The sequence below is a fragment of the Podarcis tiliguerta genome, assembly GCF_965153285.1.
Source record: "Podarcis tiliguerta genome assembly, chromosome: 13".
Lineage (NCBI taxonomy): Eukaryota > Metazoa > Chordata > Lepidosauria > Squamata > Lacertidae > Podarcis > Podarcis tiliguerta.
In genome coordinates this window covers 38757435-38778351 of record NC_139546.1, presented here as the reverse complement: position 1 = coordinate 38778351, position 20917 = coordinate 38757435, and the positions used below count along the sequence as shown (strand labels likewise).

The 20917-nt window shown below is 45.3% G+C and overlaps 1 protein-coding gene across 3 annotated transcripts; it reads left to right on the top strand.

The window, feature by feature from the left end:
* Positions 1-94: 94 nt before the first annotated feature.
* On the top strand, positions 95-20838 carry LOC310662766 (uncharacterized protein). Of its 3 annotated transcripts, XM_083409855.1 has the most exons (16): positions 95-2691; positions 3274-3570; positions 4270-4423; positions 6365-6654; positions 7020-7328; positions 8873-9023; positions 9872-10078; positions 11403-11727; positions 13401-13552; positions 14037-14086; positions 14891-15061; positions 15496-15585; positions 16811-16964; positions 18931-19079; positions 20096-20137; positions 20274-20838. In XM_083409855.1, the coding sequence occupies exons 1-16, from the start codon at positions 2400-2402 to the stop codon at positions 20390-20392; spliced, it is 2952 nt and encodes a 983-aa protein (XP_083265981.1). In that variant the 5' UTR covers positions 95-2399; the 3' UTR covers positions 20393-20838. The 3 variants fall into 3 exon arrangements, 2 of the variants coding, with proteins under 2 accessions (XP_083265981.1, XP_083265982.1); XR_014504312.1 differs by lacking the exons at positions 20096-20137; positions 20274-20838 and having other exon boundaries at positions 16811-17148; positions 18931-19682; XM_083409856.1 differs by lacking the exons at positions 15496-15585; positions 20096-20137; positions 20274-20838 and having other exon boundaries at positions 18931-19682.
* The last annotated feature ends 79 nt before the right edge of the window (positions 20839-20917 follow it).

The window sequence follows — 20917 nt, the reverse complement described above, 5'->3', positions numbered from 1 at the left end:
TATAAGGGTTGAAGGCATTAATGCATTTTAATGAGTGCACACCCTGACTCTGTGCCAAAAGTTACATTCCTATTTTAGGTCCATGCTGCACAAACATGTGGGTTCAGACATGCACATTGTAACACACATCTGTGGGCAACTTTTAGGGCCACCTTTTTGCTGAAATGGTGCACAGCATTTGTTTAGACCTGGGGTTTGCAAACTGTGGTTGGTGAGCTTCATCCTGGAAGACCACTTGCAATCTGAATTCTATGGAATTCAAATGGGTAATACAATAAAGTACAATGTAATAAAATGTAATAAAAGAAGCAATAAAACTAAAATATTAGCTATTTATATACTGATGTTTCCTCCGTGAAGTTCAAGGTGGCATACATGGGTGTCCCCCTTCCCATTTTATCCTCACAACAACCCTGTGAGGTAGGTTAGGCGGAGGGACAGTGACTGGCCCAGGGGCACCCAGTGAGCTTCGTGATTGAGTAGGGAGTCAAGTCCTGGTCTCCTATGCGCCATTCCAATGCTCTAACCTTTACACCACAATGGTTCTCGGCACATACAGCATCTAGGGAAAAGGGAAAGGACGCCTGGATGGTTAAGTCCAATCAAAGGCGACCATGAGGTGTGGTGCTCATCTCGCTTTCAGGCGAGGGAACTGGTGTTTGTCCGCAAACAGGTTCCCAGGTCATGTGGTCAGCATGATGAAACCACTTCTGGCGCAACGGGACACCATGACGGAAGCCAGAGTGCAGAGAAACGCCGTTTACAGCATCTAGCACATCACAACTGCTGCAACAGGCACCTAGTGATTCACCAAGAACATCAGAAATTTTTTAGTGGTCTATGAGGGGGGAAAGTTTGAGAACCAGGGATTTAAAGCATACAACTTCGACCTGCTCTCAGGAACAGGTGATTTCCCCACACAATTCTGAGCACTGCCACAGCCTCAAAGCAGCTGGAGAGCATGATTTTGCACAATGTACAATCTCCTCAATCTGCGGAGAACTGATAAATTTGCAAAAGATCGCAAAGGGTTTGTCTCAAGCTCTTAACCCATCTAGTTCTCTGATTTACGATAAACTCTGTGCTTGTTGTAGCCACAGCATCGGCATCCCTCATGGTACAAGGCTGCCTTTCTGTCTGATCGCCCTCCACTGGTTCAGGTAACATTGCAAGCGCCGTTGCTTAAGCCCCGACACAAACACAGGGAGATACAGTCTCCCAAGTACATACTGTAGGTTCCAGACCAGCCTTTGTCCACTTGGTGCCTTCCAGATGTGGACCACAACGCCCATCAGCCACAACCAAAATCAAACTAAGTAAGTAAAGCCCTCAGGATTCTTCAGAGGAGGTTGTGTGTTTTAAGTGTCAATGTAAGAAATGTTTCCTGTTTTACTATTAAAAAAATTCCCCTGCCATTGGATATAGAAACCAACTGACAATGACAGTCCTGCAGCTCAGACCAGTGTCCAGCAACTAGGTGGGCAATGAGAAGAAAGCAGACCCTACAAGTGTCCCTGTTTTCCAGGGACAGCCCTAAATTAACAGAAGCCCGTCCCAGTATCTGATTTGATCTGGGAATGTCCCCTTAAAGGTAAAGGGACCCCTGACCATTAGGTCCAGTCGTGGCCGACTCGGGGGTTGCAGCGCTCATCTCGCTTTATTGGCCGAGGGAGCCGGCCTACAGCTTCCGGGTCATGTGGCCAGCATGACTAAGCCGCTTCTGGCGAACCAGAGCAGCGCACGGAAACGCCGTTTACCTTCCCGCCAGAGCGGTACCTATTTATCTACTTGCACTTTGACGTGCTTTCGAACTGCTAGGTGGGCAGCAGCTGGGACCAAGCAACAGGAGCTCACCCCGTCGATGGGATTTGAACCGCCGACCTGACTGGCAAGTCCTAGGCTCTGTGGTTTAACCCACAGCGCCACCCGCCTCCTTAGGATGTCTCTATTTCCATCGTGGAAATGTCGGAGGTTATGGGAAAGTTCGACAACCCTGCGATGTAGCCCGTGGTTTATACGACGGGGTTAGGCGCTGGGGGCTAAACCTGCTTTGGATTTCCGGGCTGCAACAAAAAGAAAGCCCGTCTCCTTCAACTCGACGCCTCGCTGCCCAAATCCGCCGTTCCGCTTCCTGCTGCACAGGGCCCGATTTCTTCCTGGGTTTACACCACTGCCAGCCCGCTTCACTTTTATCCTTCCGGGAGAGAGGGAGGAGGGAACTGAAAGCGAAAGCGGATCCTTGCCTTTAACAGACGGCGCCCCACCCGCCGCCTTTGGCCCACGGCGGGGTTTCAAGCTGCTGCCTTCTCCCCCCTCCCCCCGCAGCCGTCGGGGGCAGGTTTTGCAGCGGAGTCGGACTTCTCTTTGCTCCCTTTCTCCTCGGGGAAGGAGAGAACGCGATGGCGGAGGAGAGGAAGAGGACCGTCCGCGACCGCCTGGCGGACGCCCTGGAGGACTTGAAGGAGTACGATCTGAAGCAATTCAAGTTCCATCTGAACGCGCTCCCGGCCAAGGAGGGCTATAGTAGCATCCCCAAGGGGCGGCTGCAGAAGGCGGATCGCTTGGATCTGTACCGCCTGCTTCTCGGCTACTACGCCGAGGATGGCGCTGTGGAGGTGACGCTCAAGGTGCTGGGATGTATCAACCGAAGAGACCTGCGGGAGAAGCTCCTGCAAGTCAAAGGCGGTGGTGGTAAGGAGAGGGGCGGGGGGTCGCAGAAGCACAGTGGGCCGGGTGGGGGTCGTGGGGGGGTGAGCTTAGTGGTGGGGGAAATCTGCTCTGGTGAGTCCAGATCATCTCGTCTGAAAGGGGGACAGGCTAAAAGCAGGAGAGTTTGGGGATTTTACCTGGCCCAGGTGTATCCCTCTTCCTTGCTGCAGGTGAAGGTGGATAAAAACTCCTAAGTCAACAGGCTGGCATAGGACTTAACCTTTCTTTCACTTCACCTACCAGATTAATTTTGTTCTATAATCTCCACATTTTTATTTTTATTAATAATTTTATTAACAGTTTTATTAAATACTTTTAAAAATAATTTTATTAACAATTTTATTAAATACTTTTAAAAATAATTTTATTAACAATTTTATTAAATACTTTCAAGAATAATTTTATTAAATACTTTTAATAATACTTTTATTAATAATTTTATTTATAAGTTTTTTTCTTATGGATTATAATCCAGCAGTTCCTACAGGGGGAATTCTGTGCTGCTGTTTGGTTTTTTTAATCGGAGACCCTTTTCGATGTGAACTTTTCTTCTAATGTTCCCAGCCCTCCTCGATGGCTGCTTTGGTCTGAGGCAATGGCAGCGGGAAATCAGAAACATTGGTGGAAGAATGTTTCCTTCCTTTGAGAGAGATGTTGCTTCACTTCGTTCTTTGAGAGATCCTTCCTTCTCTCTCCGGCTCTTCACTTCATTTGACAGCTGTGGGATGGGAGACTTCAAGTTTGCATCGACTAGAACCAGAACAGTCGGTGGCAAAAGCATTACTAGGAGGAGGATGGTTGAAAATGGACAAGAAAGAGTAGAAGTTGAAGTTGACCAATCAAATACTTTAGCTATAAATGGTAAGAAGTGGTTTCTCCTTTTAAATAACTAGTTATTAAATGCAGATGTTTAACATAAATGTTGAATGAACACCGATTTGAGCATTCCATTGGAACGTTCTGGAAATACTTCAAATGGCAGCTAAGGTAAAGTATTTATAAACAGCTCATTTGCACAGGCATATAAAGCTCACTGGAAGGACAGATCGTGAAGCTGAGGCTCCAATACTTTGGCCACCTCATGAGAAGAGAAGACTCACTGGAAAAGACCCTGATGTTGGGAAAGATGGAGGGCACAAGGAGAAGAGGACGACAGAGGACGAGATGGTTAGACAGTGTTCTCGAAGCTACAAACATGAATCTGACCAAACTGCGGGTGGCAGTGGAAGACAGAAGTGCCTGGCGTGCTCTGGTCCATGGGGTCACGAAGAGTCGGACACGACTGAACGACTAAACAACAACAACATTTGCACTAATGATACCAATTTTCACCTTAATTGCCGGGGGATTAAGTTCCCCCCCCTCCCGAGATTATCCGTATCTTTTTTTTTTTTTACACTTCCTTTTTATATTACATGATTGCAGGTGAAAAGCAATGTTGCGTGGGCATTGGGCACTGAATTTGTTTTCTGTGAGGATCTGCCTACACAGGAAAGATTCTTGAGTAAGGCTGATCTTATCTGTCCTCTCTCATTCCCCCCCCCCCCCCCTTGTCAACAGGCTCATCTGCAACCATCGGAGAGACAGAGGCCGTTGCCAATTGCAAGAACTTAAAAATCAAGGTTACTGAAGTGCTGGGTGGAGAGTTATCTCATTTGGTAGAGGCAAAAGACGATGTGGCAGGAAAGGTTTCGTCAGGAAAAAACACCAGGAGGTAATCTCAGTGCTTAAGCGATGGACGGAACTGTTGCCAAGAACCACACAACTTTATTGCGCTCCTTGCTCTATGCAACACTGTTACTCGGTTGGTGTTTTGTATTAAGTAGAATAAGGTGCAAGCCGAGTGTGAAATGAGAACTGGAGAAGAAATTATAGGAGGTGGGTAAAAATACTTTGAGAGGCACGTGGAGGTGAGACGGAAAAGAAAATAGAAAAGAAGAGCTTTCTTCACTTAGAACCACTGGGCTATATTTAACTAAGTTCTACTCGGAGTAAACCTATTGTAAGTTCCAAACCTAAATTAATTATATCCATTAGTTTCTATGGGCCTGTTTTGACCCATTGAGACTAGCGTTGGCTATAATAACCCTCTGGATCTGCAAATTCTGCCTAAAACAGGGATGCTGTCACAATACTTCCAGAGCAGATACCTGCACTTAGTCTGATGGAAACTGAGCCGCAAGGAAAATTCAGCAGCAAATAATTTACAGTAGTCATTTTCGAAGCTGGAATAGATATATAGTAGTAGTAGTAGTCAGTTTTATTGCACATAGCCAAAGGCTGCCGCAATGTACACAGAATTATTTGACAATTAAAAGAAAATATACTGAATTGATAAAAAAGACTTAAAACATTTATATTATTAAAACATTACGTACTCTAAACAGAGCTATAAAAGTACCCTAATGTACAAATAAAAACATTAAACAATAAAATTCATAAGCTAAAATCATCACGTGGCCACTAATGTTAAAAACAATATCAATTAATACAGTGTGCAATTTATACTCAGAGTTTGGTGACAAAGATAGAGCATAGCCTGAGGTAGATAGATAGGATCAAATAAATTCATCTCCTTTACAGTTAATAGCTACCTTGGCTATATAATTTGCTCTAATTTTCCTAGCAGCAGTTGCAAAAAGTGCTACACGCCAGGTCACATACTTATCTGTGTCTGCAAGGAGATATAAAATAATGTCAAAGGGGTTCTGGCCAGGGGACCCTGTCATTATAGGTACTAAAAATATTTTTCTTGCATCATTATATAAAGGACAGTGCAAGATATAATGCCTAAGGTCCTCTACTTCAGAAAATCCCCTAATACAGATATGTTCGTTTTTTGGTATGCCTCTGTGTCTCCCATCTCTATAAGCAGAGCTTATTGTATTTAGTCGTAGCTCTGTAAAAGCTTTTCGAAGTTGTGCAAAAGTCAATTCATTAAAATAAGATGTATGTTCATTGGCCTCTTTAAGTTTAAAATACAATGGGGCACATGTAGATGTGCACATAGAGTTTAGATCGTTTTTAGTTGCCACTGCCCTTATGGTTCGTTCTGGGAATATAAGGGAAGTTCTTTAATCTCAGTCCCTGAGAGGTCATATTTGCCCATCAGTTGGGCAGCATGATGTACCCAGTTTTTAAGGGGTAATCCATTCGAGAGCTCAATCAGGCATTTTTTTGGTAGCCTAGTGTTGTCCATCTGTTGAACTCTAAACCAGTAACAGAGAATTCTTTTATCGAATAGATATATAATGCCAGTAATTGCCAGCTGATTACAGTGAATTCTGCCTCAATCTGCCACTACAGTGGTACCTCAGGATGCTAACGGTATGTAAGATGTGACGGCACATCTGCATGTCCGTGGGTCGTGTTTCGCTGCTTCCGCGCATGTGTGTGACGTCATTTTGAGCGTCTGCACATGTGCGAGCGGCGAAACCCAGAAGCAGTGCGCTCCTGGAAGTAACACGCTCAACCCAAAGCACATTCAACTTGTTGGCATAACCCTGGTGACAGAAAGCTTGAGAAAGTGTAGGTTTCATGCTAACCCTTTACCTCCAGCCAGCATCACACAGAGTTGTTGGTTTTGTAGCAGAATGAGACTGTTCCCCTTCCTGCCTAACTTTGACATTTCTTTTGCTTTGCCATTTTGTTGCAGAAGGAGTACAGTGGAGAAAACCACCCACAGCCGTCTTCTGGGCACCCTGGAGAACTTGGCAAATTACAATTTGAGGAAATTCAAGCACTATCTCTACTCGCTCCCAGTCAAGGAGGGCTACAGCAACATCCCCAGAGGGCGATTGGAGAAGGCAGATCCCATTGACCTGACCCAGTTGCTGCTTGGCTACTACAACGAGCATTATGCTGTGGAGGTGGTCCTCACGGTGTTGAGATCCATCAACCAAAGAGATCTGGAGAGGAATCTTCTCGCTATCACAGAGAATGATGGTAAGGAGAGCGGAGTCCCGGGTGCACACTGAGCTGGGTGTGGGGAGTCTGAGAGGTGAAGGAAAACTATTCTTGGTAGTCCCGAGCATCTCATCTGAAAGAGGATCTTTCAGAGTTTCGGAGAAAGGAGGAGTTTTTGTTTCTTACCTGGTCCAGGTGCATCAGAACTCTGTATTACAATACACCAACAGCCTCTGAGTCAGTATTTTTCATATTTGTTTTCCCCTCACCTCCCCCTTGATTTTGTTTCATAGTACCAGTGTAGGGGGGAAAAATCCTAATTTAGGGAAGGATTTAATTTTTTTAGACCCACCTTAATGATGTCTATAGAGAGTGTTTTCATTATAATTTTTGTTGTTCCCCAGGCCACCTCGATGGCTGGTGTGGTCATGGACAATGGCAGTGTGGAAACAGAAATGGAGCCTCCTGTAGATTTCCTTCCTTTGGGAGGGATTTTCCTTCGCTTCGCCATTTGAGACAAGGGGGTCTTATTTCATTCTCTCTCACGCTCTCTGCATCGTTTGATGCTCTTGGGGCAGAAGATTTCAAGTGTGTATCCACGTCAATCGAAATGGTTGATGGCAGAAAACGCATCAGAAAGAGAATGATTGAGAACGGACAAGAAAATGAAGAAGTTGAAGATATTGACAAATTAAACCCTTTGGCTATAACTGGTAAGACACAGTTCTACTTTTAAATAGCCAGTTATTCAGCACATGCCTTTGTCAGAAGTGTTCAGACTTACAATGAGTCCTATTTGGAGCGTCTAGTAGGGACGTTTTTGAAAAAATTAAACACTTTCATTGTATACGGCTTCCGTCAGCTGTTTGGAACAATTGGACAGAAGTGAAATATTTTTGTGCTAGGCCGCTGCACTTATAATGTTTCTCATGGTGCATTTGTGGTTTGAACAGCTTAGCAGCACTATTTGTGCATACTTAAAAAGGTAAAGGGACCCCTGACCATTTGGTCCAGTCGTGACTGACTCTGGGGTTGCGGCGCTCATCTCGCTTTATTGGCCGAGGGAGCCGGCGTACAGCTTCCGGGTCATGTGGCCAGCATGACTAAGCCACTTCTGGCGAACCAGAGCAGCACAAAGAAACACCGTTTACCTTCCTGCTGGAGTGGTACCTATTTATCTACTAGCACTTTGACGTGCTTTCAAACTGCTAGGTTGGCAGGAGCAGGGACTGAGCAATGGGGGCTCACCTTGTCACGGGGATTCAAACCGCCGACCTTCTGATTGGCAGGCCCTAGGCTTAACCCACAGCGCCACCCACTTACTTTGAGATAAATCTGCTCAGTTTAATGGGGCCTTCTCTCAAACGACTTTGGATAGGATGAAAGCCTTGCAAAAGTGTTTTCTGGGTTTTTTACAGAGATGTTTAAGGTCAAGTGTGTTCCTGAGGAAAAACATTATTTGATAAAGTGCTTAGGAAGGGCAATAGTCTTGAATTACAATGCTCTTTCTGGAATACTTCACTCCCATAGCTCTCCCTGTATCCTTCCTTTCTTTTTGCTGCTTACTGGGCTCTGAGAAGGTTTCTCTCCTTCCCAGAGGCTAGCAGGCAAGGCAGAAGACTAAAAAAAAATCTCTCCACAGCAGGAAAGCCCAGGGGGTGTGCAGGTGGGGGGATGAATAAATAAATTGAGAGCAGGGAATGGCTGCTTCCCCACTTCCATTTATTTATTCCCCCACCACCACCTGCATAAGGTTGAGATCACATAAGTAAAGTGAGCATAAGTTGCAGACCTAATGTATGAAAATGAAAAGCAAAACTTAAAAAAGAAGAAGTGTATTTTGGGGATAGACAGTGGGCAGTGTTCAGTTGTGCTCCTTGTTGTACATATTTTGGGGACTGTGTAAAGCAATGAAGAGGGGGAACCTCATCAACTTTACAGCCCTACAGACTCAAGTCCATATAAGTCTACACTGCAGCATAAAAGTTTACAACATGTGTTTAGTCAAAAGCAGAGTGATCAGCCTCATAGGGAGACTTGAGTGTACTAAGCGTATATCCGAAACATATTAACCAGCTTACTCCAGCACACACATGAAGTATGGAGAGATAGGCCATCGTTCAAGTAAGACTGCAATCCTAACTCCTCTAACTTTAGAGGGAGGCCCACTGAATTCAATAGGATCTACTTCTGAGCAGACCAGTTAGGATGGCACTGTAAGTTTGGTTTATCTCTGCACTCTCTCAATTTCTCTCAGGAGGCTCACCTGCAATCATGAGATTTCCAGAGGCAGCTGCAAATTTCCAGAATTTAAGAAATGAGTTCTCCCATGTGCTAGCAGGAGATGTATCTGTGAATGAGGGGGAAGATCTGGGGAGAGAAGATTCATCAGGAGGAGCCGCCGAAAGGTGATCTCTGTGCTTAAGCAATGAGTTAAAGAGTTGTCAATCATCACACCTTGTTAAAGACTATGCCTACAATAAAGCTATAGCTCAGGCGTCTGCCGTTCTCTCTCCTGGTGCTTTTGCACTGTGGAGTAAGTGGATAGACAAAATGCGGTTCTTAATTTGGGCTTGTATAGCACCCTCAGTACGCATGATAATTTACGGAGGCCAAGAGGGACTTACAATCTATAATTTAATACATGTGTTATAGCTGGGATGGGAGAGTACAGAATAAGAATGCGCATCCATTTCATTTAAACATTCTTAGGGTTATTTACAGCAGGACATCCCGACTGCCATAATCTTTGTGGGAAAGATGGATTTTTCAGGTGGGATTTGAAGGGGCAACCTAGGGAAATTTGAGTGTTGGTAGAGATGTCAGGAGAGATAAAAGGGCATCTTCAGACAACCGATTTTGTGGAGCTCACTGTCACAGAATGTGGCAAAGGCCATTAGCTTATCTTAACATTAAGTTGATGGCCATCCAATAGGATCAGGCTCATTCATTTGCAACAAGCTGCTAGCCATGATGGTTTAGCTGTGCGGTGACAGCATATCACCAAATACCAAGGAAGAATGCTGTGATAGTGCATCATCTGCTAGAGCTTCCTGCTGGCATTTAGGTGTCTGCTGGGGGCAACAAGATGGTAGACTTCTTTGGCTTGAGTAGAGTTGCTAAATTGAGGAAAGATTTGAACTCAGGTTTCCCCTGCTCCAACTCACTAGTCTACCCGGCACATCACACACTTGTTTTCATACTATATCTTAACATATGTAAATGGTCTTCTCTCCTCTCCTTCACCCTCCTTAAGATCTGCTTTGTGCACAAGTCAGAATGGAGTGACCTTGCTCGGGGCACATGCTCCTTCAAAAAGGACATCTGGTCTGGAGATGTTCCACGAGATGATCCCCCAGAACTGCTTGGAGAACTTGCAACACATCGGCAGAGGGGGCTTTGGAACCGTCTTCCGAGCTCAGCACAAAGAAAAGGGGATTGTGGCGGTGAAGTTTTTCCACGGGTAAAGCTGGTGACTGGGTGTGTGGTTGAGGGTGGAATTATTATTATTATTATTATTATTATTATTATTATTATTATTATTATTTATTAGAATTAGAATTTATATACCGCCCTATACACAGAGGTCTCAGGGTGGTTCACATAAAAGATCACAATATAGAAAGTCAAAGTAAAAACAATAACCCAATAATACCCCCCCCCCAAAAGAGCCACATTTTAAAAGGGTACAGGATGTCGATCAGGTCAACCAAAGGGTTGGTTAAAAAGGAACGTTTTTACCTGGTGCCTAAAGGTATATAATGAAGGCACCAGGTGAACTTCTCTGGGGAGAGCATTCCACAGACGGATTGTTGCCACCCTCCAGACCTCTCGAGGAGGAGGCGCATGAAGAAGGGCCTCAGAAGATGGGGTCTGGGTAGGTTCATATGGAAAGAGGCAGTCCTTGAGGTATTGCGGTCCTGAGCTGTTAAAGGTTTTATAGGTCAAAACCAGCACTTTGAATTGGGCCCAGAAACGAATAGGCAGCCAAGTGCAGTCGGACCAGGATTGGTTTAATAAGCTCAAACCGTTTTGCTCCGGTGAGCAACCTGGCCTCTGAATTCTGCACTTGCTGAAGTTTCCAAACCGTCTTCAAAGGCAGCCCAACATATAACGTGTGGCAGTAATCTAATCTTGAATTAGTTATACAGATTTGGTAGAGCCTCTATCTTGCACCCACAAGGTCCCAAATCCCAGACTCTCTGCCTACAGCAATGCGGCAAAGAATTTTAAGGGCTTGGGAATGTATGTGTTTGGACGGTGCCAGGTTGTTTCCTGGATCCTTCAAAGAAAACTCCAAGGGCAGGCCAATTTAGACTGCTGACATCTTGGTTCCATGTTCAGAATTTTGTAGCTAATGCTCCTTATTCATGGAGTTCCTGGGGGAAGAGCTGTCTGTCTAGGTCAGGCCGGGAGAGATCCCTACCTAAGACCTTGGAAGAGCCATTGCTAGTCAGTGTAGACTGGCCTTCATGAAACCTGGTTCCCTCCAGATGTTGGCTGCAGCTGATAATAATTATAGTCCAAAAAATCTGGTGGGAAATGGGTTGGTAAAGGCTGGTCTCGGCTGTACTGAGTTAAGTGGACCGTTGATCTGACTTGATGTGAGACAGCTTTCCATATCTCCTCCCAACCTACTCAGACCATCTCTTGACAGACTCGGGAGCTCTTGAGACCTTCTGATTGGGCAACCCCATCTTGAGTTCATCATTCAATGAGTCCGTGTCTCAACAGTATTTTGTAACTTTTCCTTCGACTCTCACCATGGACTCTCTTTCACCCTCAAGCCCCAATGCACCCAGTGCAAATGTGTCCCGCATCCGACAGCAAGCCATTAATGAAGCCCGCTTCATGGATGAGGCATCTTTCGCCCCCATCCCTCGTCTTTATGGTCTCTACGAGAAGGGAAATGAAATGGGCCTAGTGATGGAGTATGTGGAGAACGGCAACTTGTCTGGCTTGCTGTCCAGTGCCTTGCCCTGGCCTCTGCGAATCCGCATCCTCTACCAGGTAGCCCTGGGGATAGACTTCCTGCACTGCCTCCATCCTCCGCGGTTGCACCTGGATCTCAAGCCCAGCAACATCCTGCTGGATAAAGCTCTGAATGTGAAGGTGAGCCATACTCTCTCTCTTTTTAATTGGGACCAGTCCAGGTCAGTGCTCCCTTTCTGCTTCCGGGAAAGTTTTTCTCCATCGGCTGAGTGACTCCAGGCAACTGTGTCATGGAGCGCTTGTAAGTTGCTGAGATTCTGAAATGTGTTCTTGGGTGTAAGCAGGCCTCTTGAGCTTCCTGCTAACTCCTCCTGAAGCAAGTCCACACCAGACCATGTGCTCTTGCAGCTTGCATGTTCACGGTGCTGTTGCAAATGACCGCATCCATCGTACAATGGATCCAAATTCCTTACAGTTGCTGGAAGCTTTCAATATTCAGCAAAAAAATGGCAAGATTCTTCGGCATTGTAATGTAGCCTTCATACTCTGGAATAATTAAACACTCATTTGAATGTTTCTGGCATAACAAACACAAGTCCCATTAAAAACTGTGCCACTGCAGGGTCAGTCGTAGCATCAGCCAATTCGTGTTCCCTCTTCATGGACATTATTTGTGATTTCTCGGAAGCAAACACCAGCAATCTCTACTTTCCACAGTGATGATGTTTCAGCCTCATGATACGCTCAGCTTTTGTTCCTTACGCCACTTGCCTTAAAACAAAGAGAAATATTAGTAAGAAGTATTAGAAATATTGCATATTATAAGTAAAAAAAAAAATGAGGCTGTGGCCTAGCAGAGTCTCATATCCTTAAATTAAGGGTTTATGGTCATAATTTGCAGGTGGTGGACTAGATGACTCTTGGTGTCCCTTCCAACTCTACAATTCTATGATATTTGCGGGGGTGTGATATATTTTGCTCTAGGAGGTTTTGTTTGCTCAGAATCAAGTATACACCTCCAGAGTGAACACTAAATACAGTGGTACCTCGGCTTAAGAACTTAATTCGTTCTGGAGGTCCGTTCTTAACCTGAAGCACCACTTTAGCTAATGGGGCCTCCTGCTGCCACCGTGCTGCCGGAGCACGATTTCTGTTCTCATCCTGAAGCAAAGGTCTTAACCTGAGGTACTATTTCTGGGTTAGCAGAGTCTGTAACCTGACGCGTATGTAACCTGAAGCGTCTGTAACCCGAGGTACCACTGTACATTAGTTCTGGTAAATGAGCCACCACAACTGCTAGAGGGCTGTGAAAATTTGTGTCCCGGGCTTTTAGGACTCGTCTACCCATGTACTATCTGAAACCAGAGTGGCACATTGGCTGCCAGATGTAAAAAAAAAATTCCAGCTCTCCCCCCCAACTATTAGTCTTCTGATACTTTTCAATTATTAAGTTTCTTTATGAGCGTCTTCTGCTTGGAGACCAGAATAGGGGATGCTGCAGCCTTCTCCCCCAGTGATGAGAGTCTGCCTGCTGTGCAGAGCAGTGGTGCAAAACCCAGTTGCTTATGGAGCGGCACCGTGGTTAGTAATCCTAAAGAGGACAAAGTGCAGGTAAGTCAATACCTTGGGAAGGAGCTGTCGCTCAGAGGCAGAGCACCTGCAGTTCAGTCGCCAGCATTTCCAGGTAGGATTGGCAATGTCCCCGTTCTGAAGCTCTGGACAGCTCCTGCTGCCAGTCAATGTGAACATGACTGGGCCAGATGGACCAATAGTCTGACCTGGCAGGAGGCAGCTTCCTATGTTGTCCCAGTTGGGAGTTCTCTTCACTGTTTTGCCTTGTCTCCCCCGTTCAGGTGGCCGATTTTGGCTTGTCCAAGTTTGGGACAACTCAGCGCTCCCCTCTCCCCTCTGAAAGCGCAGAAGTATCTGGCGGGACCCTCGAATACATGCCCCCTGAAGCCTTTGCCGAGTCCTACAAGCCAGACCCGGCCACAGATGTCTACAGGTGGACAGAAGCGTCTGCTGTGGGGCACAAGGGGGTTGGCACAATTGCATGATCACTATAGAATTGGGAAAAGGTTAGCATGACAGATGCTCAACTAGATGGGCCATTGGCTTGATCCAGAAAGGCTCTCCTTACGTCCCTGTCTTTGGAGCACATTGTTGGTCGGATACTCTTGCACAACCTGATGCCGTTGGGACTACAATTCCCATCAACCCCAGCTGGAGCTTGTAGCATTTGTACTCTGGAGGGCACCAGATAACTAAGACTGCTTCTTGTGTGAATGAATGAAGGCAGTGAGGCTGACATTGGTTAACCTCCCTCTTGTGGCATTCCTTCTGCTGACTAACCTATAGTACAGGATAATGTAGAAGCCCAGGAGATGGGAAATGGCATGGGACCACTGATATTGCTGTCCCACAGGAAGAGGAAAGATCTCAGTTGAAGTTGGGAGGGGCTTTTAATCAACTTGTTTTTTTCTTTTCAGCTATGGGATCCTCATGTTCTCAGTGCTAACCGGCAAGGAACCGTATCCATGTGAGTTGTGCTCTTTCTGCCTATGGCTTACTTCTGCCTGTCTGAATTACAGAGAATATGTATTCAATGCAGTTGTGCCCTGGGAAGCCAGCACAAGAGAAAAATGGGCACTCTTCCAATGGGGCATCTACAGCATCTTGTGGCAGGGAGTCAAGCAGATACAGTGGTGCTTCAGGTTACATACGCTTCAGGTTACAGACTCCGCTAACCCAGAAATAGTACCTCGGTTAAGAACTTTTAGTTCAGGATGAGAACAGAAATCGTGCTCCGCCGGCACGACAGCAGCAGGAGGCCCCATTAGCTAGAGTGGTGCTTCAGGTTAAGAACAGTTTCAGGTTAAGAACGGACCTCCGGAATGAATTAAGTTCTTAACCCGAGGTACCACTGTACTGGGAAAAGAAGGCTTGTGCAATTAAAGTGGCCCTGAGGCCAGGGGAGGGGAACTGAATCTGGCTGGTGTGCCGGATTCTTATCTCTTATCCCCACCCCCATGGCCCAAGTGGAACAAGTGGGTGGGGCTGCCAGCCTGTCAATCACCTGTGTTCAGGTGGCCCATTTTTGCCCATGTGATCAGCTGGTGGTTGGAGCGTTCAAAGCACTGTGCATGGCAACATGCAGGCTCTGGCATTTAGCCAGCTGGTGGTTGCAATCCCCCTTTGCCCCAGCGTCACCTTTGCTGCATTGGGAATGGGCCAAATAGTGAGGCCTGATGTGGCAAAGGTTCCCCATCCCTGCTTATGACTGTGTCAAGAGATATGTCTTGGAAATGTTCTGTTGAATGCCTCGATCTCCATCCCTGCTCAGCCAACCCTCAGAGAGACAACTCCATCTTCAGAATGCAAATCCAAGAAAATCAAAGGCCAAACACCCGGGAGATGGAGGGGAAGATACACGAGGTGGAGAAGCTGGAAAATCTGATCAGCCTAATGAAAAGGTGCTGGCAGAAAGAAAAGGCCCAAAGACCATCCTTCCAGGGTAAACGTGACCTCTTCTCACCTCTGCCCCTGACTATCAGTCCTTATTATTATTTTAAAGGTGCTAGACCTCAAGCCTCTTCGAAACTTGAGTCTTCTGATTCAGAAGCCCTTCTTTAACCCCAGAACTTGTGAGACAAAAGAAATGCACTTCTGGAGGGGAAAGTGTTGTGGGAGATGGCACATTTTCAAAGGTCCTCTTGTTCATTAGATAAACCCAGGCACTGAAAACAGATTTTGGGGCTGAGCCCTGGTAACCCTGACTTAATGTCAAAGCACACAAATGTGACTCCGTGAGTGAATTTATAAGTGCTTTGGGGCTTTCCGTGTGCCTGTGGGACCGACCCTAGTGCCATTTTGAATGCATAGAAAACCCTGTCAGAGCTGTGTGGGAAAAGTGTGTCGTTCTTTTGTTTACTTTTCAACTTTGCTCAGTCTGCAGCCAGGAGATGGAGGAAATCTATGCCTGCTACATGCCGCACATTGAGACTGCTGTTCGTGAAGTTCAGGATAGTTTGGCAAAAGGTAGTAAAACCATGTTACGTATCAGTTTTGTATTCTCAACCATCCACTACGTAGCAGTAATGTGCCAATAAATTTATCACACCTTTCTGTTCCTCAAAGTGTAGGCCCAAGGTGCCTGGCAAGAATTTTTTTTTTAATGGAACAATTAAAAAAAAAAGATTACTGCAACAGAAAATAAGGAAACAAAAGCAGCTCAGAATAAATGGGGCCAACAGACCGTTGTGGTATAATGGTTAGAGTGTCGGACGAGGACCTAGGAGACCTGGGTTCAAATTTCTACTCAGCCATGAAGCTCACAGGGTGAGCTTGGGCCAGTCACAGACTGTCAGCCTAACCTACTTTTTAGGATAAAATGGGGAGGAGGAGAACCACACCTTGAGCTCCTTGGTGTGATATAAATACAGTAATAATAATAATAATAATAATAATAATACCAATCTCAGTTCTGTGTATCAAATGCAGGACGATGAGCAGGACGATGTTAACGAGATATCAACAGTGAAGGAGCCAAATGAGTTGAGCTAGGGAGTAGTAACCAACATTGTGTGTGTGTGTGTGTGTGTGTGTAATATAATATAATATATATTTTTATTAAATTTTCTGTTTTACAATTTAGAATATTCATTTAAACAACTTTAAAATATCCAAAACTTCCCTTCTTCTCTTTCCATGGTTCATTTTGCATAACATAAATCCCTGCGTATTTTATATAAACCAGACCATTCAGTATTTCATTATTCCATCCATCAAAACTTATTTACACTGTTGAATTTATGTTAATAAACATTTTCCAATCTTCTTTAAATGTATATTCTTCTTGTTCTCTTATTTTGTATGTTAGGTCCGCAAACTGCGCATATTCCATCAGTTTAAGTTGCCATTATTCTTTAGCTGGGACCTTGCTATTAGGTCCCAACTCATAACCAACATTTTGAATCAATCTCTTAACAACCACCATGGCTTTTGCTGATGGTTCAGAGGGCAGGGAAGCCACTCTCCTCATAAACAGAGTCCCCACCGGCTGTTGCTGGTGAGCAAATAATAATAATAATAATAATAATAATAATAATAATAATTTATTATTTATACCCCGCCCATCTGGCTGGGCCTCCCCAGCCACTCTGGGCGGCTTCCATAGAAACCAAAAATAATTGGTCTGTTTCCCCAGGGCAGATATGCCATTGGGTTGATTAAATAAATCTCTTTCTCGGTGCTTGCTTTCTAGCAAAAGTCCGCCCTTTAAGGGTCGCTCAGGACCAGGCCGGACATCAGAGTGGAATAAAGCGCCCTTGGTCGGAAGTGGACTGTGCCATGCCCTGTACCATGGAGACAAAAGAGGATTCGGAGAGAGGCGCTTCTTCAAGAACAGCTACCAAAGGGTAATTTCTGTGCTCAAGTGATGAGCTGAGGTATTGCCCAGTATTGCCCAGTTTTTGCTGGAGGACCCCGCTAGGGGCCGTGTTTACACCAGGACTGGACGTCCACCTTCTTCTTCTGTTCTCATTTGCTGTGCCTGTGTCCCAGGAGCAGCCAGTAGTAAGAATGTGGGGAACTGAAATACAGGTCAGTTTCGGGCAAAGACTTGCTTGATTGGGACAGGGCTGTTATCCGCAGCAAGGAAGTGGTGTTGAGATGGATGGTTGAGGCCACATGTGAAATGCAATGGTGTTGTTATGGTAACTGTGGGGCTACTGGATGGTTTTCAGAAGCTGAGTTAAACATTTGGGATGGGTTGGAATGATGTTGTATGGAGCTGTGTCTGGGGCACAGATCTGAAGCGGAGAGGAGAGTATAAGATGCCACAGGAAGTGGGCCAGGCCGGGGCAGTAGGAGGAGTTGAAAGGAATATTTAAAGGCAGTTGGGGTGGCCGTAGAAACCTGACAGTTGGAAGAGGGTGGAGAGGATTAACCGGACAGAAATGAGGTTTAGGGTGGGGAGGAGGTGACCTATAGCCATCTCCAAGCTAGCAGGAATAATCTGGTCTCCCCACCAGCAGCCTAAGGAGGAAAGAGTGAGAGAGCAAAGGACTGTGCAGCAGGCTGTAGGAATGTTGTGGATAGTAGGAGAGGATATATTGATTAAATGTTATCCTTCCTTCACTCACACTGGTGAGTCATTTAGCAGAGCACATTCCCCTCAATACGGCAGGAAGCTAGTTTGCAGATTCATTTGAATCTCTTTAGTTAAGCAATCCAGTCTGGCAAGCCCATATTGGATTTCTTCCTGGTAAGTCCCCTTTTGACCCCTCTCAAAAGAATAAAGACACAACAGTCTTTCCTTAAAAGTAACAAGAAGTTTACTTACATTCAGTTCACAGTATGATTCCTGAAGGCAGGCTTTAGCTTGTAGTTACAGAAAAAGGTGTGGATTCATCCCATATGGGGACTGATCCGATGTGCTGCTGCCTGAGAGCCAGCAGTGCAGTCCAAGAGAATCAAGAGAGAGAAAGATGGCTGCATGACTGGACCTTTTGTGGGGTCTGCAAGGGTCACCCCCACCTACCTGGTGTAACAGGAAGTTATACTGGCTGGAGTAACATCCCCCTGTCTGTGTCCACACTAGGGAAACAAGGAATGTTGTATTTTGACTGCTCCAATGGATTACATCACACACAGGCCTCGTTCTTTGAAGTGTTTAAGAGGGATTGAAGACCTTCCCTTTTAATGGGTGGTTGGAGATTTTGTACTACGGATCCTTGGATTTTATCGCTGTATAGATTATTATTAGATTTATGGCAGCAGTTAAGGACCTAATTAGGCTTGGCAGGCCTCTCTATTCGGCCCATAAGGTCATTTTGGCCAAGCCAAACCCATTTGCCCTATGTGCTGTTGCAGGAATTTATGTATAGGTTGGGGAGGTTGCCCCTCCAGCAGATATCATGCACATGCAGCCCACTACCAAAATCAGCACAATCACTTTTATGACTTTGGTGATTTGTCCCCACAAAACACTTCATCACATCCTGGAAGGGAGAAAGGCAAAAGAGGCTTGAGCCCAGGAATCAGCCTCTTTTCCTTTTTGGCCTTAGGCCCGCCCCCGGCTGGCTGTCCATTGTCCTCCCTGGCCAAGGGCGGGTCAAAGGCCAGCTCAAGCAGGTGGGTGACACCCGCCCAGGTGAGCCTCGCTCGGTGCCGCAAACCCCGCCCACCTGTGGGGAAGGCCAAGATGCAGCCACCTGCCGAAAGCAACACCTCTGTGTCTTTGCCTGTGTGGTTTGGATGAAACAGGCTGCTGAAAGGGCAGTAAGATAATCTTACTGTGATTTCAGGTGATTGACAGGTGGGAGGCCCTGGAAACAGATATTGTGTGTGTGTGTTGTAATGTTGCTTCCCCTTGATTCTCAGCTCCATTTGTTTGGAATCTCTGCCTTCTGGTGAAAAGCCTGCTGATCGTATAAATAAGTCTAAAGGGAAGTTAACGGAAGATTTTGCTCTTCAAAGAAACCAAGAGGCATTCCTGAATATAGCAGAAGAGAACCGTCTTCTTACGAAGGGCGAGTGTTTATGCCTGAGTCAGATGAATGATGCACAGGAGTTTGTGGAGAGCCTGGTCAAAACGGTGCTGGGAAAAAAAGAAATAATGCATCACTTATTCCTCTACTGTCTGGAAGAGCTAAGGCTATGAGCTTGGAAAGATCTGCCTATTTCTGAATATTTAGAAAACGGTGGCTTATGCACCGATTGCTCTTTTTTAAAGAGCCCATCAAAGTCAGGGAGAAAGAATCCAAAGCACACAATTTTCTGCTGCTATCTTTTTTACTCCCTATGTGGAAAGCTTTCCATTTTTAAAAGAAAACATTACTTCTAAAGTAATGGATGCATAAGAAATGGACACAGTGCCAACCAAACTGAGCAATTAGATTGGATAAAATGCCAGTCAAATATAAAATCAAGGTTGGAATGAACCTTTCTCAGGAGACTATTTTATATTTGTTTCTCTGCCCCTTTTCATTCACCTTTTCAGTTTGTGCTTTCCTAGTTTTACCACCCCCTCCCTCCCCTAATGTTATGCTCTATACAGCACTAATATCGCACATGGAATGTTACTGATCTACAGAAAAGACTTAACGACCTGAAAAAAGAGACAATGCACATACAGTGGTGCCTCGCAAGACGAAAAGAATCCGTTCCGCGAGTCTCTTCGTCTAGCGGTTTTTTCGTCTTGCGAAGCAACCCCATTAGCAGATTAGCGCTATTAGCGGCTATTAGCGGCTATTAAAGGCTTAAGGGATTAGCGGATTAGCTGCTAAAAGGCTATTAGCAGCTTAGTGCCTTAGAAAAAGGGGGTGGGGAGCGGAAAAAAATCACAGGAACTCGCAAGACATTTTCGTCTTGCGAAGCAAGCCCATAGGAAATTCGTTCTGCGAAGCACCTCCAAAACGGAAAACCCTTTCGTCTAGCGGGTTTTCCGTCTTGCGAGGCATTCATCTTGCGGGGCACCACTGTACTTGTATAAACTAAAATATATTTAATTAAAAAAATTAAAGAAAAGTTTGCACTTTCCTGACAGGTGCCTTGAGCAACATCTCTTCTGGGGAGACAAAGAGCGTTGGTAAAGTATTTTAGCTTGGGCTAAGTTAAAATTGTTATTTGGGAGTGGGGAGTGTTGTATTTTCTCCCAAATGTCCCTAAATTCTGTATAGGGAAGTTTAAAATGTTTGATGTCTTACTGTGTTTTAATTTGTTAGAAGCTGCCCAGGGTACTCCCAGTCAGATGGGTGGCATAAACACAATGATGATGATGATGGTGATGATGATATCTTTACTCCTATTCAGTAACAGGGTTTATGCTATGCTACTATTTTAGTTTTCCTGGACCCTGACCAATAGTATTTGGAATCTGTTGGCAGACCACAATAAGTTAAAAAGAAGGTGGGCCACGTTTGCAGTAGCAGCTCAAAAAAAAAAAGGGGGGGGGGAGCCATAAATTTCTGAAGACTTTTGTCTCACCAATTGTCCTGGGGATTCCACTCCGGAATTGTGTAGGATTTACTTCTTAGCCTTTTCTTCTCCTGAAGATGTCCTGAAAGGCAGTGGATATGGATTTTTCCTTGGGGTTTACTCCTGAAGCCTTTCTCAGAAATGAGTATAGCCCCAAGGCAGCAGAGGTTTAGGCCTAGTGTCTTCCTTCTCCTAGCTACAAATTTGGGCTACAAATTTAATAAAGCTTCCACAACCCCTGGTGTGATGTGCTAGCCATGCAGAGAGAAATTAGGAGTGCTTACCAGTTATATTAAAGGAGAGCGTGATATGTGTGGCATGAGTGGTTGAGCTGAACAGTCTTGCAGTCTGTAGCTGCATAAACGCTTGGGCACATGTAGAAAGAGACAGC